Source organism: Malaya genurostris, chromosome 2 (assembly GCF_030247185.1).
Source record: "Malaya genurostris strain Urasoe2022 chromosome 2, Malgen_1.1, whole genome shotgun sequence".
Lineage (NCBI taxonomy): Eukaryota > Metazoa > Arthropoda > Insecta > Diptera > Culicidae > Malaya > Malaya genurostris.
In genome coordinates, this window is record NC_080571.1 from 45,927,360 (window position 1) to 45,953,069 (window position 25,710).

The 25,710-nt window shown below is 37.9% G+C and overlaps 1 protein-coding gene across 12 annotated transcripts in view; it reads right to left on the bottom strand.

The window, feature by feature from the left end:
- Window positions 1-25,710, bottom strand: part of LOC131431510 (protein groucho) — a 407,749-nt gene extending 382,039 nt beyond the window's left edge. For 9 of the 12 annotated variants that reach the window (XM_058597284.1, XM_058597281.1, XM_058597280.1 and 6 more), the window contains exons 1-3: window positions 25,512-25,704; window positions 24,691-25,132; window positions 15,732-17,654 (exon numbers count right to left, since the gene is read on the bottom strand). In XM_058597284.1, the coding sequence (XP_058453267.1) occupies window positions 15,732-15,767 (36 nt within the window). In that variant the 5' untranslated portion in view covers window positions 15,768-17,654; window positions 24,691-25,132; window positions 25,512-25,704. Of the gene's footprint in view, window positions 1-15,731; window positions 17,655-24,690; window positions 25,233-25,511 lie in introns of all 12 variants that reach the window. The other 3 variants (XM_058597272.1, XM_058597273.1, XM_058597274.1) reach the window with 3 other exon arrangements.

Genomic DNA, 25,710 nt, shown 5'->3' on the forward strand with positions numbered 1-25,710 from the left:
CTTTCATGTAAAAAAATCTGGAAAATCGATTAGAATGACCCACGCTTTTTTACCCCAATTCCTCCATTTCATAAGATCCTTACTGTAAATCGTCCTTAAATCTTGGTTAAACTTCTTGCAAGTTTGCTAAATCTAGCTTATCTTATGTAAAAAAAAGTCTGTAGAATCGAATGGAAGAACCTACACTGGCTGCACGAAACGTTCTGGTGACTATTTTTAATTTCTTAACCGATTTTTACAAACTAAGATGCAAATGAAAGGTCTTGAAATTTTTTAAAAAGTCCCCAAGAAGATGATCCAGATCCGATTTCCGGTTCCGAAATTATAGTGCTATTAGTAAAAAATTTCAATTTCATGTGTATTTTTTTCACAAGCGATGGCTAAACGAGGTGCACTTTATATCAATTTTACTGGTAAATTTATCTAGTTGGCAGTCCTTGTGAGTTGGTGGATATATAAATCTATTTTGGGACTACTAATGCCTGGTTTCTGCTTCCAAACGCACCGGTAATGGTGAAAAAAAGCTCTAAACCCGGAGCTAACTTCGATTTCTCAGCAACGGTTTAACGGATTTTCACAAATCATGATTCAAAATCAAGCTCTCAGTGTCTTAAGAGACACTGTGCAATTCCATCCAGATCCGACTTCCGGTTCCGAAATTATAGGGCAATAAGTATAAAAACTTTCAAACTGTCATACAAAATTATGCAAAATCGGTACGTGCTGGTACGGAAGAAGAAGGAAACGCACCCGGCTAGCACACAGCGTGCTTAGTTCAATTTTGTATAGCGTGCAGGGTTGCCACATTTAAATCTATACTAACTTGAGATAACTGTTTACAAAATGAATAGGCGATGGTAGTTTTCACCAAAGAAAGTTTTTGATTTTATTAAAGTTTAATAAAAAAATCTTGTCAGAACATAAGTAATATGAGAAAGGCATCATTACACCACTAGTTGGATTAAAAAAGGTTTTTTGAAAAACAGACATAAAGCTTTGAAGTGTTCTATAATTTCCACCTCCCTGCTATGGAAGCTGGTTCCTGAAACCAACGTATTTTGTTTTGGTGGCGTTGTTGTCAACAATAGGTTAACCTACGTTCATACCATCTTGTTGCGCACAGTCAGAGATGACCATCTCCTCTGTGTGACGAAGAGCAACCAAAATTTCTCCCCTCGCACTGACAACTTCAACGAGAGCTCTTCTCTTTCACATATATATACACTGTTGTATAAAGTGTGCACGCATCATGAGTGCGTTTGTTTATTTCCTTTAAAATCCTCCACTGAATCGCACCAAAATGCTAGAGCATTAGCTAATAAATTCTTAGAGGTGGATGCAGACACTTTCACAGACGTGTACACGCCGGTGAGCACTCTGGTGTATGGTTTGCGTAGAAGAAGCGTGGCCACGCAAAATCAGCAAAATAAAACAATTTATCGTTAAATTTTCGGTTTTCATTGCAAATTTTTCATAGCAAGGACAGATCTACTCTCTATTATTTGAAGTTCACAGAAGTGTTCGCTCCCCATCACGCGCCAGTGATCACTTTGGTGTATTTAGGCGAGAGCACGTGAGAGCGATTCATGTGAAGAGAATGTTATTCTCTCGCACCAGCTTCTTTCAACACAAGCACGCACTCAAAGTCTGTCTGTCTGGACACTGAGAAAAAGTGCGCTTTACTCTTTGTGTGGAGCGGAGTAAATGTATCCACAGTGTATAACACATGGATCAATAAGTCCCGAGACTAACAATGGAAACAACATTTTTTTCGCAAAATTTTTTTTATTCATCAACATAATCACCTTTTAGGGTGATACAATGGTTCCAACGTTTTTCCAATTTTTCAATACCATGTTTATAAAAAAATTATCTTTCGCTTCAAAATAAGCTTCAGTTTCAGCGATGACCTCCTCATTTGAGCCAAATCTTTTTCCCTGGAGCATTTTTTTAAAATCAGCAAAGAGCCAGTAGTCACTGGGGGCTAAATCTGGCGACGTCCAAAAGAGGTTGTTACCGATGAAAACGTGAAAAAAATCCACAAAATGATTTTCAATGACCGTAAAGTGAAGTTGATCGAGATAGCTGACACCCTAAAGATATCGAAGGAACGTGTTGGACGTATTATTCACGAATATTTGGATATGAGAAAGCTTTGTGCAAAATGGGTGCCGCGTGAGCTCACAATCGATCAAAAACAACAACGAATTGATGATTCTGAGCAGTGTTTGGAGCTGTTATATCGAAATAAAACCGATTTTTTTCGTCGATATATAACAATGGACGAAACATGGCTCCATCACTTCACTCCGGAGTCCAATCGACAGTCAGCTGAGTGGACTGCACGCGATGAACCGAACCCAAAGCGTGGAAAGACTCAACAATCGGCCGGCAAGGTTATGGCGTCTGTATTTTGGGATTCGCATGGTATAATTTTCATCGACTACCTTGAAAAGGGAAAAACCATCAACAGTGACTATTATATAGCGTTATTAGAGCGTTTGAAGGACGAAATTTAAAAAAAACGGCCTCATTCGAAGAATAGAAAAGTTTTGTTTCATCAAGACAATGCACCGTGTCACAAGTCGATGAAAACCATGCTGAAATTAAACGAATTGGGCTTCGAATTGCTCCCTCATCCACCGTATTCTCCAGATTTGGCCCCCAGTGACTTTTTCTTGTTCTCATACCTCAAGAGAATGCTCGCTGGTAAAAAATTTAGAAGCAATGAAGAGGTAATCGCTGAAACTAAGGCCTATTTTGAGGCAAAGGACAAATCGTACTACAAAAATGGTATCGAAAAGTTGAAAGATCGTTATAATCGCTGTATCGCCTCTGATGGCAATTATGTTGAATAATAAAAACGAATTTTGGCAAAAAAATGTGTGTTTCTATTAAACGATACGAACTTTTCAGCCGAACTGTTATAGTTATAGAAATTGGAGCCTATACTGAAAATCTCGAAATTTTCAATCCGGAGCAGAGAAATTAAAAGTCGAAGAGTTTTTTTGTCGTGAATACGACTTACTTTACTATGGGGTGCCTTTTCAAAATTAGCCATATGGAAGAATGGGCAGAACTTACTCGTGAATATCTCGACTTGTATTGTATAATTCTTTCACCATTTCATCAAAAATATGATCAGGAATTTAGGATAATATTTTGAACAGTGTGAGATAACCACAAACAACTCAAATATTAAGTTTTCTCAAACTTTGAAAACAACGCGGAAAACTCTGTACTTTTGCTTGGCTTTTTCGCGCAAGGACGACGATTTCGAGGTAGTCAGGCACATATCTTCAACTGACTGCGTATAAAAGGGGAACCGTCTTCGAAATTCGATCGTCAGGTGGAGTCAGGTGGAGCTTCAGTCGTCAGGTGGAGCAGTCGTCGATGAAAGCAGACCTTTTGCGTGGTATAAAACCTCAAACGCTTAGGTCGTGCTTTCATTTGAACTTCAATCGTCGGAAGCAGCGGTCGTCAATAATGAGAGCAGATCTTTTGCGTGGTGCCAAACCTCAAACGCTCAGGTCGTAGTTCTCATTTGCCTTCCGGTCGTCAAGGCGAGAAGACGCATTAAACCAGTTTCGCATCATTTGGCACTGCGTGCGGATGTGTCGGTTTGTACGCAAAGCTAGTTTCAATTCAAGTAAGAACGATTGCATCAGCTGCTGGTGCTTTTCATTGGAGAGAAAGAAAACAAGAAACGAAAAGTTGACATTATATAAAATCAGCCGTTCCAATGGCTCTAAATGTTATCTAAAGAACTATTAAGATTACTTCTTTGAACTTCGAAGGTAGAAATCATCAGTTTAGTGAAAATCCAAAATAATTTGATTTGGTTCGTGCACTTTTCGCTGTGCGAAAATCGTTCGAGACAAATGTTCCGAACTGTGCTAAATATCGTAGAGAACTCCACAATTTGGTCCTTCTAAAAGTCAGAAATGAATCCTGTACAGCATCTTAATAGTTTCTTTCAATGAAATATGCAAATTCGAAATGAGATATTCGACGTCAAAACTCGTTGAAAAGTTTAGTAGTGAAGAGGGGGAAAGTTTCGCAATTCACACAATCGATCAACTATCAATTTGAATTCGAAAGTGTAAAGAAATCGTGTCAGTTTTATTCGTATTCACGACATCCAGTTATGTCTCTGATATTACACACCCGTACTTTTTTCTGGCAACCATTGGGTAATATTATGTTGTTGACTTGTATATGTTGTAAAAAAAGTGTTTAGTTTCACTTATATCGTATCACAGTGATTGGCTTTCAATCAGCGAATTGTGAACTTACTAAAAAAAAGTTCACCACTGATTTTTTGCAAACGCGATTCTCACTGACTCAAAATCAGTAGTGAAAAGCTCACGCTCGATGATGTCTAAGAAAAACGTTCGCACATTGAATCTAATATTAATGAAATTTCAATTTCAAACAATACTTTACAAAAACTACAAACTTTGTGAAGCACTGAGACCTGTTACTTGAGCTAGGGAATAGAAACTCGAGTTGTTCTTTGTGAATGTTCTCCAACAATCGCCTAATGTTATTATCGAATAAAACATACGTTTCATAAGGATTTGTTTTAGCAAAAACCACTGGTATAGAATCTTTGACCAAACGTAGTTGACTTCCAACTACATTTATTTCTTTCGGTTTGAAGTGCATTCTACGAATCGTTCGATTTGAAGCATTCTGTATTGTTTGGCCCGTAAATGACCATTAACCATTTTGCCAACTCGCTTTTATCAGAATGAAACCTAGCAAAATTTATGATGTTATCACAAATTTACCTCCAGAAACAAGAGGAAACAAAATAAGCGTATGGTGCGCATCCGATATTACATTGCATCCAAAAATTAATACAATTAAACCACATTGATGTCCAAAGTTAATTTAATCAAACCCAATACAAGTATAACTCTAGTCTTGTATTCTCTATATCCAGTTATGTGAATTCTTTTTGAATAAGAAAAGAAATTTATGGTTTATTACAGTCTGATCATATCCCGTCGAAATCGTTTCCTTATGTTGGTGCAACCGCATGAAGAAAGATGTGAACACTGCTTAAACATAGCATTTGACAGCGAACTTGTTAGAACCAAAGAACCAAACATTTCCGCTTCAAACCAACTGTATGCAGATGACAATCGTGCCACCGGGGTGATAATTTCACGTATTTTTACAAAATCCAACCCTTTGTAGGATTAGTGTGAAAAACGTGCTTAATCCACCTAGCAGTGAGATGATACCTTTTTTTATCAATCCGCATATGTGTTTTGAATGAATATTCTTCGGTGTTTCAATTTCATGACATTATTCTAAAGTCCGTCGTTTTAAGTGGCAATTTCAGATTTTAATCACTCATTACTCTGCGATGTCGAAACTGCAAATCGGATCGAATTTGAATCTAAAAGTGTAACAATCGATTAAACATTCCATGATATGTCGAAGAAATTTCCACTTTAGAGTTTAGGGTAATTCAAGGTACTTCCAGAGCCGGTATTCAGGAACCAGCATAACCCAAACCGATTCGTATGACCATATGATGAATAAATTGCAATATTTTTGAGTCCAATTTTAAAGCTTTTCGGGATTGTCATCTTCTATATCGCTTTGAATTTTAAAAATTCATCATCCTATAATTCCAGAATCGGAAGAATTGGATAAAATTGGATTTATTTTAATTTGATCTTTTATTTCAGAAATTCGATTTGGCTTTTTTTGAGAAAACGATTGAGTTTTTGAGAAACGATTCGATACTGGAACCGGAATTCGAAATTCGGTGTAGCCGAAGTCAGACAAATTCAACTGAGTAGCTGTATAGTTTACATTTGTTTCAAAATGTTTGAAAATCAATGTAGACATCTTTGAGAAATCGTAGTGCGAATTAAATTTTTGGATGCCTTCCGAAACGAAAACTGAAATTTTCATACTAATCACACTGTATCCCCTAAACCGGAAGTTGGATCTGACTAAAAGCGTGATGTTTTATAGGATCTTAACATCTTTCTTTTTAATATTGTATGGTTCCTAGATTTCATTTGAATCTTCGATTGGATACATCTACGAGAAAAATGAGTAACACTATTTCAATTTCGTTTCACATGTCATCCTGTAGTTCCAGAACCAAAAGTCGACTTTTCATATGAATCTGAGTTTGTAGAACATTGTTGGTTCATCTCCGAGCAAATTGAGTGAATTTATTTATCACACACGCATTGGCTGATCTCGACGAACTGATTCGAATGGTATATGCGTGTTATGTTCTTCCAGCATCTATTGCTGTAAGTAGTTTAAATCAATATAATTATGAAACTGCTTTTAACTCGGAAATTCTGCCATTATCTGGTTTACATATGGCATATTCGAACGATTATGTTGCCAAAAAGGAACCGTGCTAAAATCGGTCCGAGGTAAAATATCATGCTGTACACAGTCTTTTGGGTACTTAGAAACAAATGTATGTAACAGTATAAAACATCGTGTTTGATGTTGCTCCCAAGCATTTCTGTGCCAGACAGCGCTCAAAACTTTTACTGCTGGAATAGGGGGAAAAGTCGCGTATACAAAAATGTCAATATCACCGTTGAAAATGAAAATTTTAACAATCTATGGCTTGTTGGATAGGTATTACCGTGCGGAATCTATGTCTGAAAAAATATTCTGTTTTCAAGGTCAATTGTGACAGATACTGTCAAAAAACTGAAAATTTTGACATAAAACTTCGTATAACTCAAAAATCCGAAACATCCGATCTTAAAACTATTCAATAACGTTCAGGGTGACGGGAGACCTTTCATTTAGGACTAGTTTGATCAAAATCGGTCCAGCCATCTCTGAGATCTCGACCTCTTAGTTGACAACACACACACGGACATTTGCTCAGTTCGTCGAGCTGAATCGATTGGTAAATGACATTCGGCCCTACGGGCCTCGGAAAATTTTTCTAAAGTTTGAGCGAATTCTATACCTATTTTTTATATTTATAAAAAAGGTAAAAAGTTAGAATGAAAAAAAACCCCTTTCAGTAACACTGCCGTTAACAGCGATAGTTAGCAATAAAGACTGTCCCAGAAAGTATGGACGCAACCAAAAACCGCTGCCATTTCGCAATGGTTCAGACGTTCGAGCAAAAGAAGGAGGTTTCAGTTCGGGATGTGACCAACAAAGAGGACAATTCGAAGTCAAATGTTCTTCGTGCTTCGTGGAACGTTTGAATCTTCGAACCTATAAGAAGCAGAAACAACCAAAACGTAGTCCGAAACAAGAAGTACAATACGATTCTTGCTGGAAATTTGAATTGCATAATCATGGACGACGAAACCTACGTGAAACTCGATTACAAATCCTTGCCGAGACCATAATATTAAACGGTGCGAGAAGGGCAAGTGTTAAGCCAGTCCGAGAAATCGATTGAAATCGAAAAATTTGGTAAGAAAGCTATGGTCTGGCAAGCAAATTGTAGCTGCGGTAAGATTCCGAAACCCTTCATCACCACTGCTTCAATGAACAGCGAAATATATATCAAGGAATGTTGAAAAAAACGACTTCTACCCATGATTCGAAGCCACAAGGATCCTGTTGTCTTCTGGGCAGATCTTGCTTCTTGCCACTACTCGAAATTAACGGTAGAATGGTATACTACCAAAAATGTCACTTTCGTCCCAAAAGACATGAATCCACCAAATTGCTCACAATTTCGACCAATTGAGGAATTTTGATCATTACGAACGCACATCTTAGGAAACATGTCTCGGCAGCCGAAACCATTCAACAGTTCGAAAAAGATTGGAAAAAAGTGTCAAAACTTGTCGCCAAGAAGTCTGTACGGAATTTAATGAGGAACGTTCGCAAGGAAGGTGCGCCGGCTAGTCTACAATGGCTAAGTAGCAAATGTTGAGAATAATATTCTGTAGTTGTAGTCTAATATTATCAGTTTATCGAATAAAATTTGAATATCTAACACTTGTGAATTATTTACAGCGAAATTAAAGTGCGTCCATACTTTCTGGGACAGTCTTTATGATATCAGAAATCACATTGTCTGAAATATTGTCGAAAACGAAAACTCTCAATACGTTCAGGAACATGGTCGTCTATTTTCCAGAGCACCGCGCTAATACCCTCTATAACTTTGCTTGGTGTCTTCTACCAACAAGAAAAAGGCTAAAATAACGCCACAAAATAATGAAAGGCACGAAATTTTAGTTTTGAACTACTGTGCAACGCCTTATACTGTGAACCGCCGACTCGTGCCGCCAAATTATAACCGAGTCTTAAAATCAATCGATAAATATTAAATGTCGAATCCAGATTTCAGAAAATTAGTTTGATCACATTTCCAGAATCTTTGTATTTTGAAACTCATTTCTGTTTTCGACCTAGGTTTAGGAGGACGACGGTTTTTAAGGTAATTCAAAACATAGCCGGCTGTGAAGTGCCGCTTCGAAACCTATTGCCAAGATTTTGCATCAGACGACCATCAAACAGTAGGTTATACCGAAAATTATGCCTGGGAACAGTGACCTTAACCCTAGCTCAACCAACCAACCAACCAACCAACCGTAGTGTAGTTCTGCTACCTACGTACAGGCCCAGTCAGTAGCGCGGTCAATTCAGCGAAGTTGAAAAATCTCCACAGCGAAACACCCACAACCGTTACTGGTGGCAACCATCACCACCGCCACCACCACCGTCTTCTGGTCGGCCCATAATCGTCGCCCTTCCACTCGTTGGTTGCTACTGGTGCTAGTGGTGGTGATCATCATCAGCCCGACGGCCAAGGCAAGTCGAGCCGCGCGACATGCAAACAACGGAGTGAACATCTCGTCAATTCACATAAATTAATTTAAATCGCAGCGCACTCAGCTCGCGAACAGACAATTAAGTAATTTGCATATATATGGAATGCCGACTCGGGTCTCGGGTTCTCGGATGGGTCTGCTGCTACCGCGATGATGTAGCGCATGTAGGCCACCGCTCTGTGCTCTGGGGCTTCTCTGAAATACACCGAACAAACAGACACTCACCTCGCAGAAAAGGGAGCACCCTGTGTCTGCGCTAATGATGATGTGATGAATAATCAACTCTGGCAGTCAAGCGGTAGCGCGGATCCGCAATCAAGCCAAAGTCGTCAGATCCTGCCCGGGCTGACACGGGAGCAAGCAAACTTGCGGTTTTACTGCGCCTAAGCCTCTGACACTCTGAACTACTCTCCACTGCCACTGGAGGAAGAGGAGGAGGAGTAATCTCGGCGGTAGACTGGAAGTAGAAGTGCGGTACGCGGTTTCGCGCACTCGTCACGCGTAATTTCGATAGACTAAATCAACCCAACCCTCTCGAAATGATGCCTCTGCACAGTAAACAGACTTGTGGTATTCACTTTTGACTGCCACCAGCATCAATTCCTACCCCCTTCCTCTACCTAACACACAGTTCGGCGTCGTCTAAAGGTGTTACGAGTGTTTCAATGTTCAATTACAACCCGCTTGAACATGAAACAGGAACGCGACAACAACAACAAGTAGAAGAAGTACTCGACATTAAAAATAACCGACTTTTCGCACCGCGATTGACTGTGACTGTTCGAGTTGTGTCATGATTGGGGAGGGGGGCCGGGTAAGAACGGGAGGCAAACTCGAGCAGGCACTTGACGCCACTTGATGTGACGACAATCACGATTTGGGAATCGCGCACCGATAAGCAACCGAAAGTGACAACTGAATTTGGTACACCATTGACTGCTCGTGGGAGATCACAGGTCGCGGGTTTGTTAGGTTTTTTTTTCTCTTTTTCAAATGGCAGTATTTTCGGACTCGATGATTGATTACATGCTGCGATGGTGTAGATTGTTTAATTAAGTTGATTCGATTTATTTGTGGGACGAATGCTTGATTGTTCTGTTTTTTCTTGTCGCTCGATTCATTCATTCAATTCAACGGTTCACAGTCCTCTCGAAAAACGGCACATTGTTTATTGCTGGTATATCGGCGCAGAATCTCATTTTCTGGTGTCAACTTATTTGCCTCTTTGTAGATTCAATGAGCAGTTCGACCTTTGATGATAATCAATTTGCATGGCGAATCATATGTCCTGGTTTTCGTATGTCACTACGGGTTTTTGAGATCAAATCCATCTTACCCAGAATGACGTATGAATGAATAGTTGTTTACCTATCCCATTTTTAAATCCAGACCAGAAACAAAAAACGAATCCTGACGCAACGAAATGAAGCAATTGAACACCGTTCCGATACGAGTTGGGCCCTTACAACACCATCAAAGTGGTGCCATAGTGATTTACCACTGATAAGCTACAAGCGAAAATTGGTTGATTGGGGAATTGCAACTACCGTGAGTTTCCACTTTTCGGAAACTTCGAGAGCCAGACGTAGAGGACAAGCGCACAAGCGTGTCAAAATGATGTACGACATACACATGACGGGGACATGTTATTTACACGATGGAATCTTCAAACCCCGAAACAACGCTGAAAACGCGCAATTGAATCGATGGAAGATTGGACAGTTCAGAGACACGAATCAGTGTTTATTGTTAAGGTTGAGAGAGGGAATAATAACGATCCTTTTTTTATCTTTCTCTAATGTTGCGTTGATTTCGGAATGCCTTAGATTTTTTTGAGCAGTTTTTAAACAGTTTTTGAACGATTTCTGAGCATTTTTTCGGGCAGTGTTCGAACATTATTTAAGCAGTGTTTAGACCTGTTTGGAGAAATTTTCAAGCAGTTTTTCGTACAGTTTTCTGGAGGAGTTTTTGAGTAGTTCTCGGGTAGTTTTTTGTGCAGTCTTTCTAAGAAGTTTTTTAGAACAGGTTTTGAGATTTCCGAACAGTTTTTAGAGTAATTTTCAAGCATTTTTTAAGCAGTTCTATTAAGTTTTTAAGTCAGTTTTTTGTTCAGCTTTCACGCAGTTTTTAAGCAATGTTTGGGAGCAGGCGCGTATACAGGGGGGGGTTTTAGGGGTTCAAACCCCCCCCGAAACAAAAAATTATAACCCATGGGAAACATTGTGATATAAATTGTACATGTGTTGATTTATCACCATGTTCTAAACCCCCCCCCCCCGAAAATTTTCTCTGGCTACGCGCCTGTTTGGGAGTATTTGGAGCAATTTTCAAGCAGTTTTTGAGCACTTCTCGAGTAATTTTTCAAGCAATTTTCGAGCAGTTTCTCGTACAGTTTTCGAGCTGTTTCTAAGCAGTTTTGAGCATCATAACAGCCTTTCAACAGTTTTAAAGAGCAATTTTCAATTAGTTTTTCGAGTAGTTTTCGAACAGCTTTTCAACTGTTTCCGAGTAGCTTTCGAACCATTGTTAGAGCAGTTTTTTACCAGTTTGCCAAGCAACTCGAGCAATTTGTTTTCAAACAGTTTCTGAGCAGTTTGAGAAATTTTTGGAGAAGTTTTTGAGCAGTTTTCGAGTAGTTTTTTGAAGCAGGCTTTAGAGCAGTTTTTGAACCGTTTTGGAGCAATTTCCAAGCAGTTTTTCGTGCAGTTTTTGAGCACTGCTCGAGTAGTTTTTCAAGCAATTTCGAGCAGTTTCTCGCACAGTTTTCGAGCTGTTTCTAAGCAGTTTTGGCAATCATAGCAGTCTTTCAACAGTTTTCTGGGCAATTTTCAATTAGTTTTTCGAGTAGTTGTCGAACAGCTTTTTTACTGTTTCCTGTTGTTTTTCGAGTAGCTTTCGAGCCATTGTTAGAGCAGTTTTTTACCAGTTTGACGAGCAACTAGAGCAATTTGTTTTCAAACAGTTTCTAGAGCAGTTTTTAAGTAGTTTTTTAGCAGTTTTCAAACAGTTTCTGAGCAGGTCGAGGAATTTTTGGAGAAGTTTTTGAGCAGCTTTTAGAGAAGTTTTCGAGTAGTTTTTTAAAGCAGGCTTTAGAGCAATTTTTGAGCCGTCTTTTTTGGCAGTTTTTAAACAGTTTTTGAACGATTTCTGAACATTTTTCGGGCAGATTTCGAACATTATTTAAACAGTGTTTAGACCTGTTTGGAGCAATTTTCAAGTAGTTTTTAGTACAGTTTTCTGGAAGAGTTTTCGAGTAGTTCTCGGGTAGTTTTTATGCAGTCTTTTAAAGCAGTTTTTGGAACAGTTTTTGAGTTATTTCCGAACAGTTTTTAGAGTAATTTTCAAGCATTTTTAAGCAGTTTTATGAAGTTTTTAAGTAAGTTTTTTGTTCAGCTTTCGAGCAGTTTTTAAGCAATGTGTAGGCCCGTTTGAAGCAATTTTTAAGCAGTTTTCGTGCAGTTTTCTGGAGCAGTTTTTGAGCACTTCTCGAGTAGTTTATCGAACAATTTTCGAGCTGTTTCTCGTACAGGTTTCGAGCTGTTTCTAAGCAGTTTAGGGCATCATAGCAGCCTTTCAACAGTTTTTCGAGCAATTTTAAATTAGTTTTTCGAGTAGTTTTCGAACAGCTTTTTTAGTTGTTTCCAAGCTGTTTTTCGAGTAGCTTTCGAGCCATTGTTAGAGCAGTTTTTTACCAGTTTTCCGAGAAACTCGAGCAATTTGTTTTCAAACAGTTTCTAGAGCAGTTTTCAAACAATTTCTGAGCAGTTCCAGAAATTTTTGGAATAGTTTTGAGCAGTTTTCGAGTAGTTTTCTGAAGCAGGTTTTAGAGCAGTTTTTGAGCCGTTTTGGAGCAATTTACAAGCAGTTTTTCATGCAGTTTTCTGGAGTTTCTCGCACAGTTTTCGAGCTGTTTCTAAGCAGTTTTGGCAATCATAGCAGCCTTTCAACAGTTTTCTGGGCAATTTTCAATTAGTTTTTCGAGTAGTTGCCGAACAGCTTTTTAACTGTTTCCTGTTGTTTTTCGAGTAGCTTTCGAGCCATTGTAAGAGCAGTTTTTTACCAGTTTGACGAGCAACTCGAGCAATTTGTTTTCAAACAGTTTCTAGAGCAGTTTTTAAGTAGTTTTTTAGCAGTTTTCACACAGTTTCTGAGCAGGTCGAGGAATTTTTGGAGAAGTTTTTGAGCAGCTTTTAGAGAAGTTTTCGAGTAGTTATTTGAAGCAGGCATTAGAGCAATTTTTGAGCCGTCTTTGTTGGCAGTTTTTAAACAGTTTTTGAACGATTTCTGAACATTTTTTCGGGCAGCTTTCGAACATTATTTAAACAGTGTTTAGACCTGTTTGGAGCAATTTTCAAGCAGTTTTTCGTACAGTTTTCTAGAAGAGTTTTTGAGTAGTTCTCGGGTAGTTTTTATGCAGTCTTTTAAAGCAGTTTTTAGAACAGTTTTTGAGTTATTTCCGAACAGTTTTTGGAGTAATTTTCAAGCATTTTTAAGCAGTTTTATGAAGTTTTTAAGTAAGTTTTTTGTTCAGCATTCGAGCAGGTTTTAAGCAGTGTTTGAGCCCGTTTGGAGCAAATTTCAAACAGTTTTTCGTACAGTTTTCTGGAGGTGTTTTTGAGTAGTTCTCGGGTAGTTTTTTTGTGTCGTCTTTTCAGGCAGTTTTTAGAACAGTTTTTGAGTTATTTCCGAACAGTTTTTGGAGTAATTTTCAAGCGATTTGAAGCAGTTTTATGAAGTTCTCAAGAAAGTTTTTTTTTTCATATTTCGAGCAGTTTTTAGGCAGTGTTTGGGCCCGTTTGGAGCAATTTTCTAGCAGTCTTTCTGGATGCAGTTTTCTGGAGCAGTTTTTGAGCACTTCTCGAGTAGTTTTTCAAGCAATTTTCGAGAAGTTTCTCGTACAGTTTTGAGCTGTTTCTAAGCTCATAGCATCATAGCAGCCTTTCAACAGTTTTTGAGCAATTAACAATTAGTTTTTCAAGTAATTTTCGAACAGCATTTTTAGCTGTTTCCAAGCTGTTTTTTGTTTCGGCTGTAGGAAGCAGTACTGCAGAAAAAGTAGTTTAAACAATTTTCAGTACTGCTGTTATAGCGACGCGAGAACTTTCATCTTACCCTAAAGGTCAATCGGTCGAGCAGAAACAGCAGATCTTATTCTAACTAATGGTTTTCGTACTACATGGAATGAAAAGTAAGTCCCGGGCCTCTCACAGAAAAGACGTGAATAGTTTCGAATCGGGTATATTTTTGTTGAGAACTAGCCTCTAAGTGACCCAATACCAAATTTCATGACTATCAATCCTCTATTGTTTGAATAACAGCTGATCGTGTCAGACGAGTTCTAGTTCTCATCAAGCTATGGAAATAGACGCACCAGCGCATTCATGGATAAAAGCAACGGTGAAATTGATTTCCGGTACGGATTGGTCCTCCATCCCCCATATTCTTCAGTCCTGGCCCCCAACGACTATTGTCTACTTCCAAACCTGAAAAGCTTTCTCCAGAAAAAGAAATTTTAGTCGAATGCCGAGGTCATTTCAGAAACGAAAGCCTATTTTGAAGGCCTTGATAAATCTTTTTTTTTTAAGGGTATCCAAATGTTGGAAGACCGATGGGTCAAGTGTATCGCTCTAGATGGAAATTGTACTGAAGAATAAAAAAAATTGAAATGACTACTAGAGCTGGAGGTGCCGTTACCTTACAAAAAAAATCAAATGAAACACAAGCGAAACATTCAAAACAGTGAGAAGAGCAGAGATCGTATACATGGCAGAAATAGAAAAACACAATAAGCAAAACATATGCAATAAACATAGAAAACACCTACGAGGATTAGTGACAGGATTACAAATCCAATCAAAACTGTGTCTTTCCTCGCTGAGACCACCGGTAGGGTAGAAAGTGCATTTGAAGACATCCGTCGTGATATATAACAAATTCATTTTGCATAACCACAGATGGCTTGCCAAATCAAGGAAATCTAACAGACGTAGTTTTCAATTTTGTTTTGACACCCAGTCCTAGATTTATCGTAAGTAAGATATTCAGCAGCTGGTGGCCCTGAAAAAGGCCGTTCGTTGTGAATTATGATAATTTGTATATCAGTAACAGTGCAGTGAAACTTCATTCAATTCAATTGAAAACGGAATGTGGAATACATTGACGATCTCTCTACTGCAGTAAACCGCACTCTTTGACACACACAATGTTTGCTGACGGCACGAACGGTCAGCATTCAATTCATCACTCGTTTCTCTTCAATCGAGGCTCAGTTCAACCACCGTCAGTCGATCTCTTGAAGTAACAAAATATCTCTTTCAATAGTGTGAGAGCGGCCTTCAAGTGAGGCTCATGTAAACATTCGAATTGGTTCAAGATAATAGATGAAAGACAACCCAGATAGCTGAAATATCAATCACCGAATACACATAACTTTATTGTTTCCACCTTCAGTTTTCATTTTTAATACTTTATTATTTTTATTCGTTTGAACTTGCTTACTACCAAGAGCGAAGGCAATGAAGCAGCTAGACTATTGGGTACTTGAAACTGAGCAAGCAAAACTTCAAATGACTAGGTACGATTATTCAACTGACAATGAATTCTGGGAGCTTCACTTGAAATTGGTAGCAAAAGTCAAATAATGAATTAGTAGGGATATGCTGACGGTCAGCGGCCACTAATTTCATTTTCATCTTATATTATTCGATTGAAGATGAAATTTTACCGTACTGATCAGTAATGTCTAGGCAATGCCATCGTAACCGTTTTCAGTTGCTGGGTGGGTAAGCATGAAAAGATGAACACTTGTCTTAGACCACCTATCAGGGTAATAATGCCTTTCTCATAAACATATATATTACAGCAACATTCTGCAATGATTTTGTATGTCACAATTTTTTATGAAAATTTGGTCTAACTACTTACCCCAGCTGACGGATGTCTAGTCGGTGCCGGATACATTCCTTCTGTTGTGTTCTGTTCAAACTGTCACGATCTCCCGGACTCAAATTCGCAAATCAGGATCGCTCGTATAATCACAAACTCGCGATCAGGTTTCCCGGTAATGGACCGATTAAATCAGGCTTGGCTGCGAGCCTTTGGCTGTGGCACTCGGAAATTAGCACCTTACTATAATTGAATTTTCGGGCTTTGCGTTTCTTCGCTTCGCGCCCCTTTGTGGGAGGGGGGAGCAACACACTTTCGATTCTTAGTTGTACCGTGGCTTAAAACTGGTTCCACACACCGCACACACACACGAACACCTTCGCCGAACCGAACCAGACAGCAAATAAAACAGCAAAGGTCGAAAACAAAAACAGACCTAATTCAGAAACAATTTTCGTGCCTTCTGGGAAAGAATAGCCTTGCCGCTGCTTCATTCATCCTCGCTTGCTACGATACTTTTTTGCTTCTTCTTCTTCTTGTCGGTCGGTTTTGATAGTCGGAGCTGCTCCCAACATGCACACGTTTGATTGCGATTAATTACTTTTTATTGGTGCTCACTTGGCTTCGATCGAACCGCGCGAAAGCTGGCGCAAATTGCACAAACAATCATACACACATTCGGACGGATTCGAAACAACAACCACAACTACACCAACAACAACAACAACGAAAAAAATGCACAATCAATCAATTTATCAATCAGCAATTTTTTCCCTGCTTTTTCAATCCGAAACCGTTAAATTTTATTACTGCTTCGTTTCAGTCTTCGCTGAATTTCTTCGAGATATGCTCGCCTGCGCACCAAATATTGATTATTATTTTTATTATTACTTATTACTCAGCTAGTTTCGCTTCACTATTCGGGTCGGTCGGTTCCTGTTTTTTTTTTGATTCGTGGGATTTTATCTGGTTTAATTTCAACAACAATCACTGATTTCGGTTTTGTTGCTGCTCATTTCTTTCTCCTCTTCCCTTCGCCCGGTCAGGAAAGAACGGAGCGCGGTTCGAGAGGTTTTGGTCATGCACCAAAGAAACAGAAATTCCCTCGGTGAACGCGACCAGAACTAAAAGTAAACGAGTAAACTTTTTTTTTCGCTGTTTCGCGATTTTTTTTCCTTCACAATTTGATTTGTTCCCTTTCTTCCACTTGCTCGGTTAAGGTATGATACTTTTTCTACGCTTCTCTTCTTACTCACTGTCGGCTTCTGATCACTTGTAGCTCTTCTTACGTTTTCTTATTCTTCTTCTAATTTAATACAAGCCGCTTCAACGGATGACATTCGTGCAGATTTACGCGATTGTATGCTAATTGGTGGCTTTCGTTACCGCCATCACCGCGACCATGATCATCATCATCAACATCGGCGTCATCACCGTCATCAATCTGGACACAATGTTATCCAGCCCGCTGCTACCAACACCAACCGTTCCGCGTACGGCGAAGATATTTGCATAGCACCCACGTAAGCCAGTTAGTTACCAGTGATTACCGACTCGTCTCCCCAGTAGTCGATGCCTGCCGGTTTTAATCGAGTTAAACAAGCCGGTGCCAGTCAAGTAACCACCAAGTCTAGTCCACTACATCGAAGTAACAGAAGGGATTTGATTAATTATTTATTATGACTTTTTTTCTGTTACCCGTCAACACACGTCTCCGTTGAACGAGGATGAAACTATCGACCGACGAACGTCAACGGGGAGGAAGCGGTGGAATAGGTAATTAATTAGCACAATTCCGCGCGGATTCACCTTCTGTTTGCCAGCAGCAGCAGCACCGGGTAACGGTTGTTGTTCGTATTTTAGTGGACACAGGACGCGACACAGGTTAAGCGAGCTTCCGAGCTGCCGTGTTTTGTTTGAGTTCCATGTGAAGCTTGAATCGAGCAATTAAGTTGTTGTGGTCTGAAATAGAGATGAATCGAATTAGTTGGTTTTGTTTTTATTTTTAATGAGTCTAGGATAGGTTTACTAGAAATATAAATTCGCTCAAACGGAAATAAGCATGACATCATGAAGCAGATGGTTTATTGGCATTCCCTTTTCGGGATAAAAAATTTCAAGGAGTAAGCGACGCGTTTTGACGAGAATATACCTTACTTTACTACGAGCCGCCATTTAAAAATTTACTCTGTTCAAGAATGACTAGAACTAAATATCTATTGTTGTATTTAACGCAGCAACATCATTTTTGACTTTCTTATATAGAAAAGCTATGCAATCGCTGTGAAAACCGACTTTACAACCGAGGCTCGGAGGGCCAAGTGTCATATACCATTCGACTCAGTTCATCGAGATCACAAAATGTCTGTATGTGTGTGTATGTATGCATGTATGTGTGTATGTGACAAATAATTCCACTCAATTTTCTCAGAGATGGCTGAACCGATTTTTACAAACTTAAATTAAAATGAAAGGTCTAATGGCCTCATACAATTTTCTTGAATTACGTTTGGATCCGACTTCTGGTTCCGGAATTAAAAGAAAATATGTGCAAATTTATTAAAAAACTGCAAGGATCAGCCCCATGGGGTTGTTCAGGCCATTGATGTGGAACAAGGCAACCAAAATTTCGAATGATCTACAATCAAACAGTTCAATCAATCGTCACACTTTTGAATCCGCAATTGCACGAGAGTCTGCTTAGATTGATCTTGATTTGGAACCAACACCGAACATTGTTTGTCGTGATTTGTATTTGTTTCATAGCCGACGAAATTACATCAATATCCTAAATGTATGCAATTGTATCTTTATTTATTTATTATCTTTGTACATACTTGCGATCTCGATATTTAAACTTCTCTTCACCTTCACCAGCTTGTGTACAAGTTTTGCACGCAAGCAGTTATTTTTATGGCGTTAAGTTTCTCTACGATACTCGGTTGAAGCGATAAACTTCTTTTCATTATCAATCGAGTTCATTTTATAAAAAATAGAAATTAATCTTAAGCACTTAAAATTTACCATGGGGTAGTTGTCAATTTCTCAGGCGAAACGACATACCTCGGAATTCCATCCGAGCTTGCATGACACAAGATCAGAGCATACCAATTAAAGCTTCAAACCGTTTTATGGCACTTTTTGTCTTGCTGTCTAGCAACAGCCTACCTCTAGCATGCTACGCGTAGGACCGAAACGTCAGCTATAATTGTGCTTCTATTTATAGATTCGCGTGCTTCCAACAGCTTCGCTTTTGCATCGATTGACCAATCAGAGCGATGCTTTCCCTTTGATATATCACTTACTCTTTCACAACCGTCGTCTATGGCGGAAAAATCCGATATACCGGAGATTTTTAGCAGGTAAAATAGGACACTGCCCGCTACTAATACTAATAATACTAAATTTATAATTGAAAATACGTGGCTTGATACATTCAAATCGAAACTTAGAAATATTTCCAATCGAATGATGATTATTAAACATTAAAAATTATTAAAATTGATGCAAAATAGACTGAGCTGTAAGTGTTTAAAACCTGACCACATTTCTACTTGTATTTTTCCTTGAATTTCTGATTTTGCACCCCTATATAGAAAATAAAGATGTGTTCCACTTAAAACTGCGCACTCCATTTTCTCGGAAATTTTCTAGCCGATTTTCACAAACTAAGAAGCAAATAAAAGGTCTTAAAATTCTTTCAAAAGTTCTCGAATAGTTGATCCAGATCAGACTTCCGGTTCCGGATAAACTGTTGAAAAAACTGCTCGAAGAACTACCCGAAGAAGCCGCCTGAAAAAAACTGCTCGTGAAAATTGCTCCAAAATCTGCGGAAAACTGCTCCAAAAACTGTCTGTAAAACTGTTTGTAGAAGTACTTCAAAGCCTGTTCGATTTTTTTTTGGAAATTATTCGAAAAATCTACTTATAATATAACGATTTGTAGATATTGCCCGAAAAACTCGAAAAAACTACTTGAAAAACTGCTCGAAAATCTATGAAAGAAATTGCTTAAAGAACTACTCGAATATTTTCTCGAGAAACTGCTAGGAAATACATTTTTCAAAAAATAATCTACTTGAAAAAAACTACTAGTTAAAACTGTTCGAAAAGCTGCTGAAAAAACTGCTTGAAAAGCATCTTTAAAAAGGGCTCGAAAAACTGCCCGAAAAAAATTTCTTTAAAAATTATTCAAAAAAACTGCTTGAATTGCTACTTGAAAAAAAAAACAACTCGTCAAAGCTGTTCGAAAAAGTGCTTTGAAATCTGCTCATAAAAATTTTTACAAGCTATTCTAAAAAAGTTTGTAAAAATTACTTAAAAAAACTTTTTGTAACAATTTTGATAAGCTGCTCGGAGAAAAACTGCAAAAACAACTCAAAACAATTTCTACAAAAATAATTCGAACAAACTGCTTGAAAAGTTGCTCGAAAAACTGATAAAAAAAACTCGAACCGCTCGAGAAATAGTTAAACAAATTGCGTTCGATACAATTACGTCAACGAATTTTCGAACAAACTTCTTGAAATGCTGCTTGAAAATAAAAACAACTCATCAATACTACATATAAACTACTCGCAAAAATTTCTCCAAAAGTTATTAATTAAAAAGTATCTTGAAAAAATGCTTGAAAAAACTTGGAACAATTTAGAAAAACTGCTTGGGAAAAAACTTCAAAACTGCTCGAAACAATTTTTTTAAAAATAATTCGAACCTAACATCTTGCAAACCTACTTGAAAGAAAAATAACTAGTAAAAGTTATTCATAAAACTGTTGAAAAACTGCTCAAAGAGCTACGCGAAGAAGCCACCTGAAAAAAAAATCTGCTTGTGAAAATTGCTCGAAAACCTGCGGAAAACTGCTCCAAAAACTGTTTGCAAAAGTACTTCAAAGTCTGCTCGAAATTTTTTTTGGAAATTATTCGAAAAAACTACTTAAAATATAACAATTTGTACAAATTTCCCAAAAAACTACTTGAAAAATCTATTCATAAAAACTGCTGTGAATCTGTGAAAGAAATTGTTTAAAGAACTACTCGAATATTTTCTCGAAAAACTAGGAAAAACATTTTTCAAAAAATAATCTACTTGAAAAAAAACTACTAGTTAAAACGGTTCGAAAAGCTGCTCAAATATCTGTTTATGAAAAACCTGCTCAAAAACCCGCTAAAAAAACTGCTTGAAAAACTTCTTCAAAAATTGTTCGAAAAACAACACGAAAAAATTTCTTAAAATCTAATTTAAAAAAACTGCTTGAATGGCTACTTGAAAAAAAAAAACAACTCGTCCAGGCTGTTCGAAAAATTGCTTTAAAAACTGCACGTAAGCTTCTCAAAAAGTAATTCGAAAAAGCAGCTTGAAAAAACTTCTTGTAACAATTTCGAGAAACTGCTCTGGAAAAAAACTTTAAAAACTGCTCGAAACAATTTCTTCTAAAATAATTCGAAAAAACTTCTTGCTACTTGAAAAAAAAATAACTAGTAAAAGTTATTTATAAAACTGTTGAAAAAACTGCTCGAAGAACTACGCGAAGAAGCCGCCTGAAAAAAATGCTCGAAAATATATGGAAAACTGCTCCAAAGACTGCCCGTAAAACTGTTTGCAAAAGTACATTTTTTAAATTAATTATTAAAAAAAACTATTTTAAAAATAACAATTTGTAGAAATTTCCCGAAAAACAACTCGAAAAAACTACTTAAAAAATCTATACATAAAAACTGCTCGAAATCTGTGAAAGAAATTTTTTTATGAATTACTCGAATATTTTCTCGAAAAACTGCTTAGAAAAACATTTTTCTAAAAATATCGACTTGAAAATAAAACTACTAGTGATAACTGTTTGAAAAAATGCTCACAAATATGTTAAAAAAACTTGCTCGAAAACCCGCTCAAAAATCCACTTGAAAAACTTCTTCAAAAACTGCTTAAAAAACTCCTCAAAAAAATTCTTTCGAAATTATTCATAGAAACTGCCTGAATTGCTACTTAAAAAACAAATTATTCAAAAAACCAGCTTGAAAAATTGCTTGAAAAAAACAATTTCGAAAAACTGATAGAAAAAAATAACTTCAAAAACTGCTTGAAACCATCTCATTATCTCATTCAAAAAAAATCGAAAAAAATGCTTGAAAAGCTGCTCGAAAAACAAACAACTAGTGAAATTTGATCGTAAAACTGTTGAAAAACAACTCGAACTGCTCGAGGAAATAGCAAAAAAATTAAAAAAGAAAAAGCGAGAATCCGCCTGAAAAAACGATGTCAAAACCCTTTCGACACAATTCAATAAAATTTTCGAAAAAACTTCTTGAAATGCAGCTTGCAAAAAAAATAACTCGTTACTACTGTTCGAAAAAATACTTAGAAAATTGCTTTTAGACTAATCGCAAAAATTTCTACAAGAGTTATTTGGAAAACCAACATGAAAAATTGCTTGAAAAAATTTCCTATAACAATTTCGAAAAACTGCTCGAGAAAAAACCGCTCGAAATCATATTATTAAAAAAGTAGCTTGAAAAGCTACTCAAAAAACAAGTAACTATTGAAAATGATTCGTAGAACTGTTGAAAAAACTAGAACTGCTGGAAGAAATAGCTAAAAAAAAACTCAAAAAGAAAAACTGATAATCCGTTCGAAAAACTGCTTGAAAAACTACTTCAAAAACTTATTGAAACAATTACTTCAAACAAATTTCGAAAACCTGCTTGAAAATAAAAACAAACAACTCTTCAAAATTGTTTCAAAAAATACTTGAAAATCTGCTAATGAACTGCTCGCAAAAATTTCTACAAAAGTTATTCGAAGAAGTAGCTTGAAAAAAAAACTACTTGTAAGAACTGCACGAAGAAAAAGCTCGAGAAAACTACGCGAAAAAAATTCTTCAAACATGCAGCTTGTCAAAACTGTTCAAAACACTGCTCGAATATTGGCTTGAAGAGCTGATTGAGGAAATACTACTTGAAAAAACTTCGAAAAATTGCTTGAAAACTGTTTGAATATATATTTGATAAAGAAAACTGCTCGAAAAACTACTCCATAAAACTACTTTAAAAAAAACACTCAAAAAACCTGTTCGAAAAACTAAATTTTCACGATTTATGCTTATTGCAAATACAATTTCTGGTACCAAAAACGGAACGGTAGATGGCTAATGACAGCGACACAGCCGGGTTGACGAAAAAACCGAATCAAACTGAAACATTTACTTCAAGAACTCATTGATTTTTAACAATTCATTCATGCATTCGAAAGAATGTTCTGTTGATTAGTAATGAAAATATTTGCAGCTAAGAAATTAAAAAAAATCATCGTAACCTTTCATAAATAAATCATCGTAAAACTCAACTTTTGAACCGTGTCATATACCATTCGACTCGTTTCGTCGAGATCAGCAAATGTATGTGTGTTTCATGCACACATATAAAACAACACTCACTTTTTCGGAAATGGTTGGACCGATTTGGGTAAACTTAAATTCAAACAAGATCTTGTAGTGTTATAACCTGTGATTGCATTTTATCTGGATCCTACTGTCGGTTCCAGAGTAACAATGGTTATAGCCGAAAAATGATAAATGCTATATAAATGGGTTGTACCAGTGATTTTTACAAACTCGAATTCAAATTTTCGAATAAAAATATTGAGCTAATGTTTAACATCAAACAACTTGAACAATCCATTCTATTCGTATTCATGACATCCGGTTATGTCACTGTCTTTAACCACCCACCTTCTTTTTCGTTTTACTCATAATTAATGCAAAACAGATCGATTAGTTTACAAGCTAATATCGTTTAAAAATAACCCCTGATTCGCCGTACTCTGAAGGATGTGCAAACGTCGTTCCGCCACTAATCATCCTTGACCAAATACCCCGGGGAATTGACGTTCGCTCGCTCGCATCGGTTTTCACATTCCGACGCTACGCTGACGATGATGAGCATGTTTTCTGTTATTGTTCAATCAATCAATTCGATTCCCATCAAGCTCCGGCGTAGCAGAAGTGCAGGCCGGCCGATATCGTTGAACAGCTTCCCATCACACGGTTTCGGTTCCGCACATTAAAAGCCTGCGTTATGTTGGTTGGTGGTACCTCTCTTTCACGCCCACTTAAACCTATAACACTCATTCATTCAGCGCGGCCGAACCATTTATCGAAGCAAGGAGCGTAGAACCCAACTGCTTTTGGCAGGCGGGGTTGTTGCCGATCCAAACCTTTTCAACATCTAGTAGACGCTTGCTTGTCTTTTTTTTCGTCTCTCTCTCTCTCTCCTTCAGCCAATCGACTTTCGAGAAGTCATGTTTCGTTTCACACTCAAGTGTGCCGAATCCGTCCGCGTTTGCTTCGCGTTTCCACCCCGCTTCGATCCAAGGAAACCGCTAGCTTCAACCAAACGCGCCGTCGACTGTGGCATGTTTATTTTCTTTTGCTTCTCGTCAAATTTAGAATTTCAAAAATGAGAACGAAACCGCTAATTTGACACAGTGCTAATTTTTTGTTCAGTGTTTATCCATTCCTATGGTAAAAATGTGTGACTTTTTAATTAGAGGTATTTTTGTTGCCATCTTTTAGCGTGATAGAAGCCGTTTATTTTTTTTTCTCTGTTCAGTTCATTAGTTTGGGTTGATGAACAGCTTAACTTCTGGCACGGAGGTCACATCGCACAGTCACGGACGCCGTTTTTTTTTTTTTGTTGCAATAAAGCACACGACGATTCATTTTAATTACCTAATTGAGAGAAAGGAAGAGGATGCTCCCTCGGCGCCGATGAAAACCAATTAGCACGATAATTTACTCTCCACTTAACAACAAATGGAGAACAAAATAAAAAACAATAGCACTGAGCGAGAGGGAACTCGGATGAATTCACGTGCTCATGTGCCCCGCACTCTCGTTTCCAATGCACGAAGCCCACACACCACACTCCTAACCCACACCAGCTATGATAAATCGGAACAAAAAAAAAGTGTGAACAAGCCTCAATATGTTAAATGCTGCTCACCTCTCTTTCGCTCTCGCTTACTCTGCCGCTCCGACAAGCAGCGCAACCAAGGGAACTACTCTCTCACCACTCAATTCACCACAGTATACGGCGCTTTTAAAATGTCGTCACGAAGAATAGCACACGTCGAAAAAGAAACTCAAAACACACCCCACCCGATGTTGTCGCTCTTCTCCGCACGACTCGGTCAAGAAGTGATACGATGAGTAAATCTAACGCCTCTTCTACTCAAAATGAAGACGCTTTTTCGCGCATTTGCATAAGCACCACAATTATTACACCGTGCGAGCAGGAATCCTCGGTGGAATTCACGCCGTTTGACACTTGGTCACTTTGTGTCCGACGGGAACACCGCGCACGTAAGTACGTACGTATGTATGTAATTGACACTCAACTCAAACCACGAGGGGCACCTCACCTTGGCACGACATACGAGCACGCTCTTAGTCAAAAACAACCGGAAAAAAAATGAACCCTCCAATAATAGCACATCAGAGATGCCAGGTAAAAATTTCAAATATCTGCAGACAGGGTCTGTAAATCTGAAAAAAAAATCTGCAGTCAGCAAGTATGCCTTGCTGGCAGCAATTTCTCACAGTATTACACACAAAACTGACTTGGCGAGCAAAAAAAAAAGGCGGAAATTTCAAAAGTCTGTAAATATAGACGAAAGTCTGCGATAATTTCAAAAGTCTGCAAAAGTCTGCGAGAATTTCTAAAGTCTGCAAAAGTCTGCACAACAAAAAATGTCTGCAGCACTATACCCCAAATCTGCAGATTTACAGACAAATCTGCAGACCTGGCATCTCTGTAGCACATACCGCAAACGGAGTTATAACCGTTGTGACGGAACAGCACTGCCCACTGCCAACAATAACAACAACAGCAACACAGTGGGTTTCGTGATTGCGTGCCACACTTGCAGTACAGAAATTCACAGACGACCGACCGTTCCGGTTAATACGAGAATCAAAACGATCCAAAGCACAACGAACCTGACGACTCCGATGCGTTCCACAG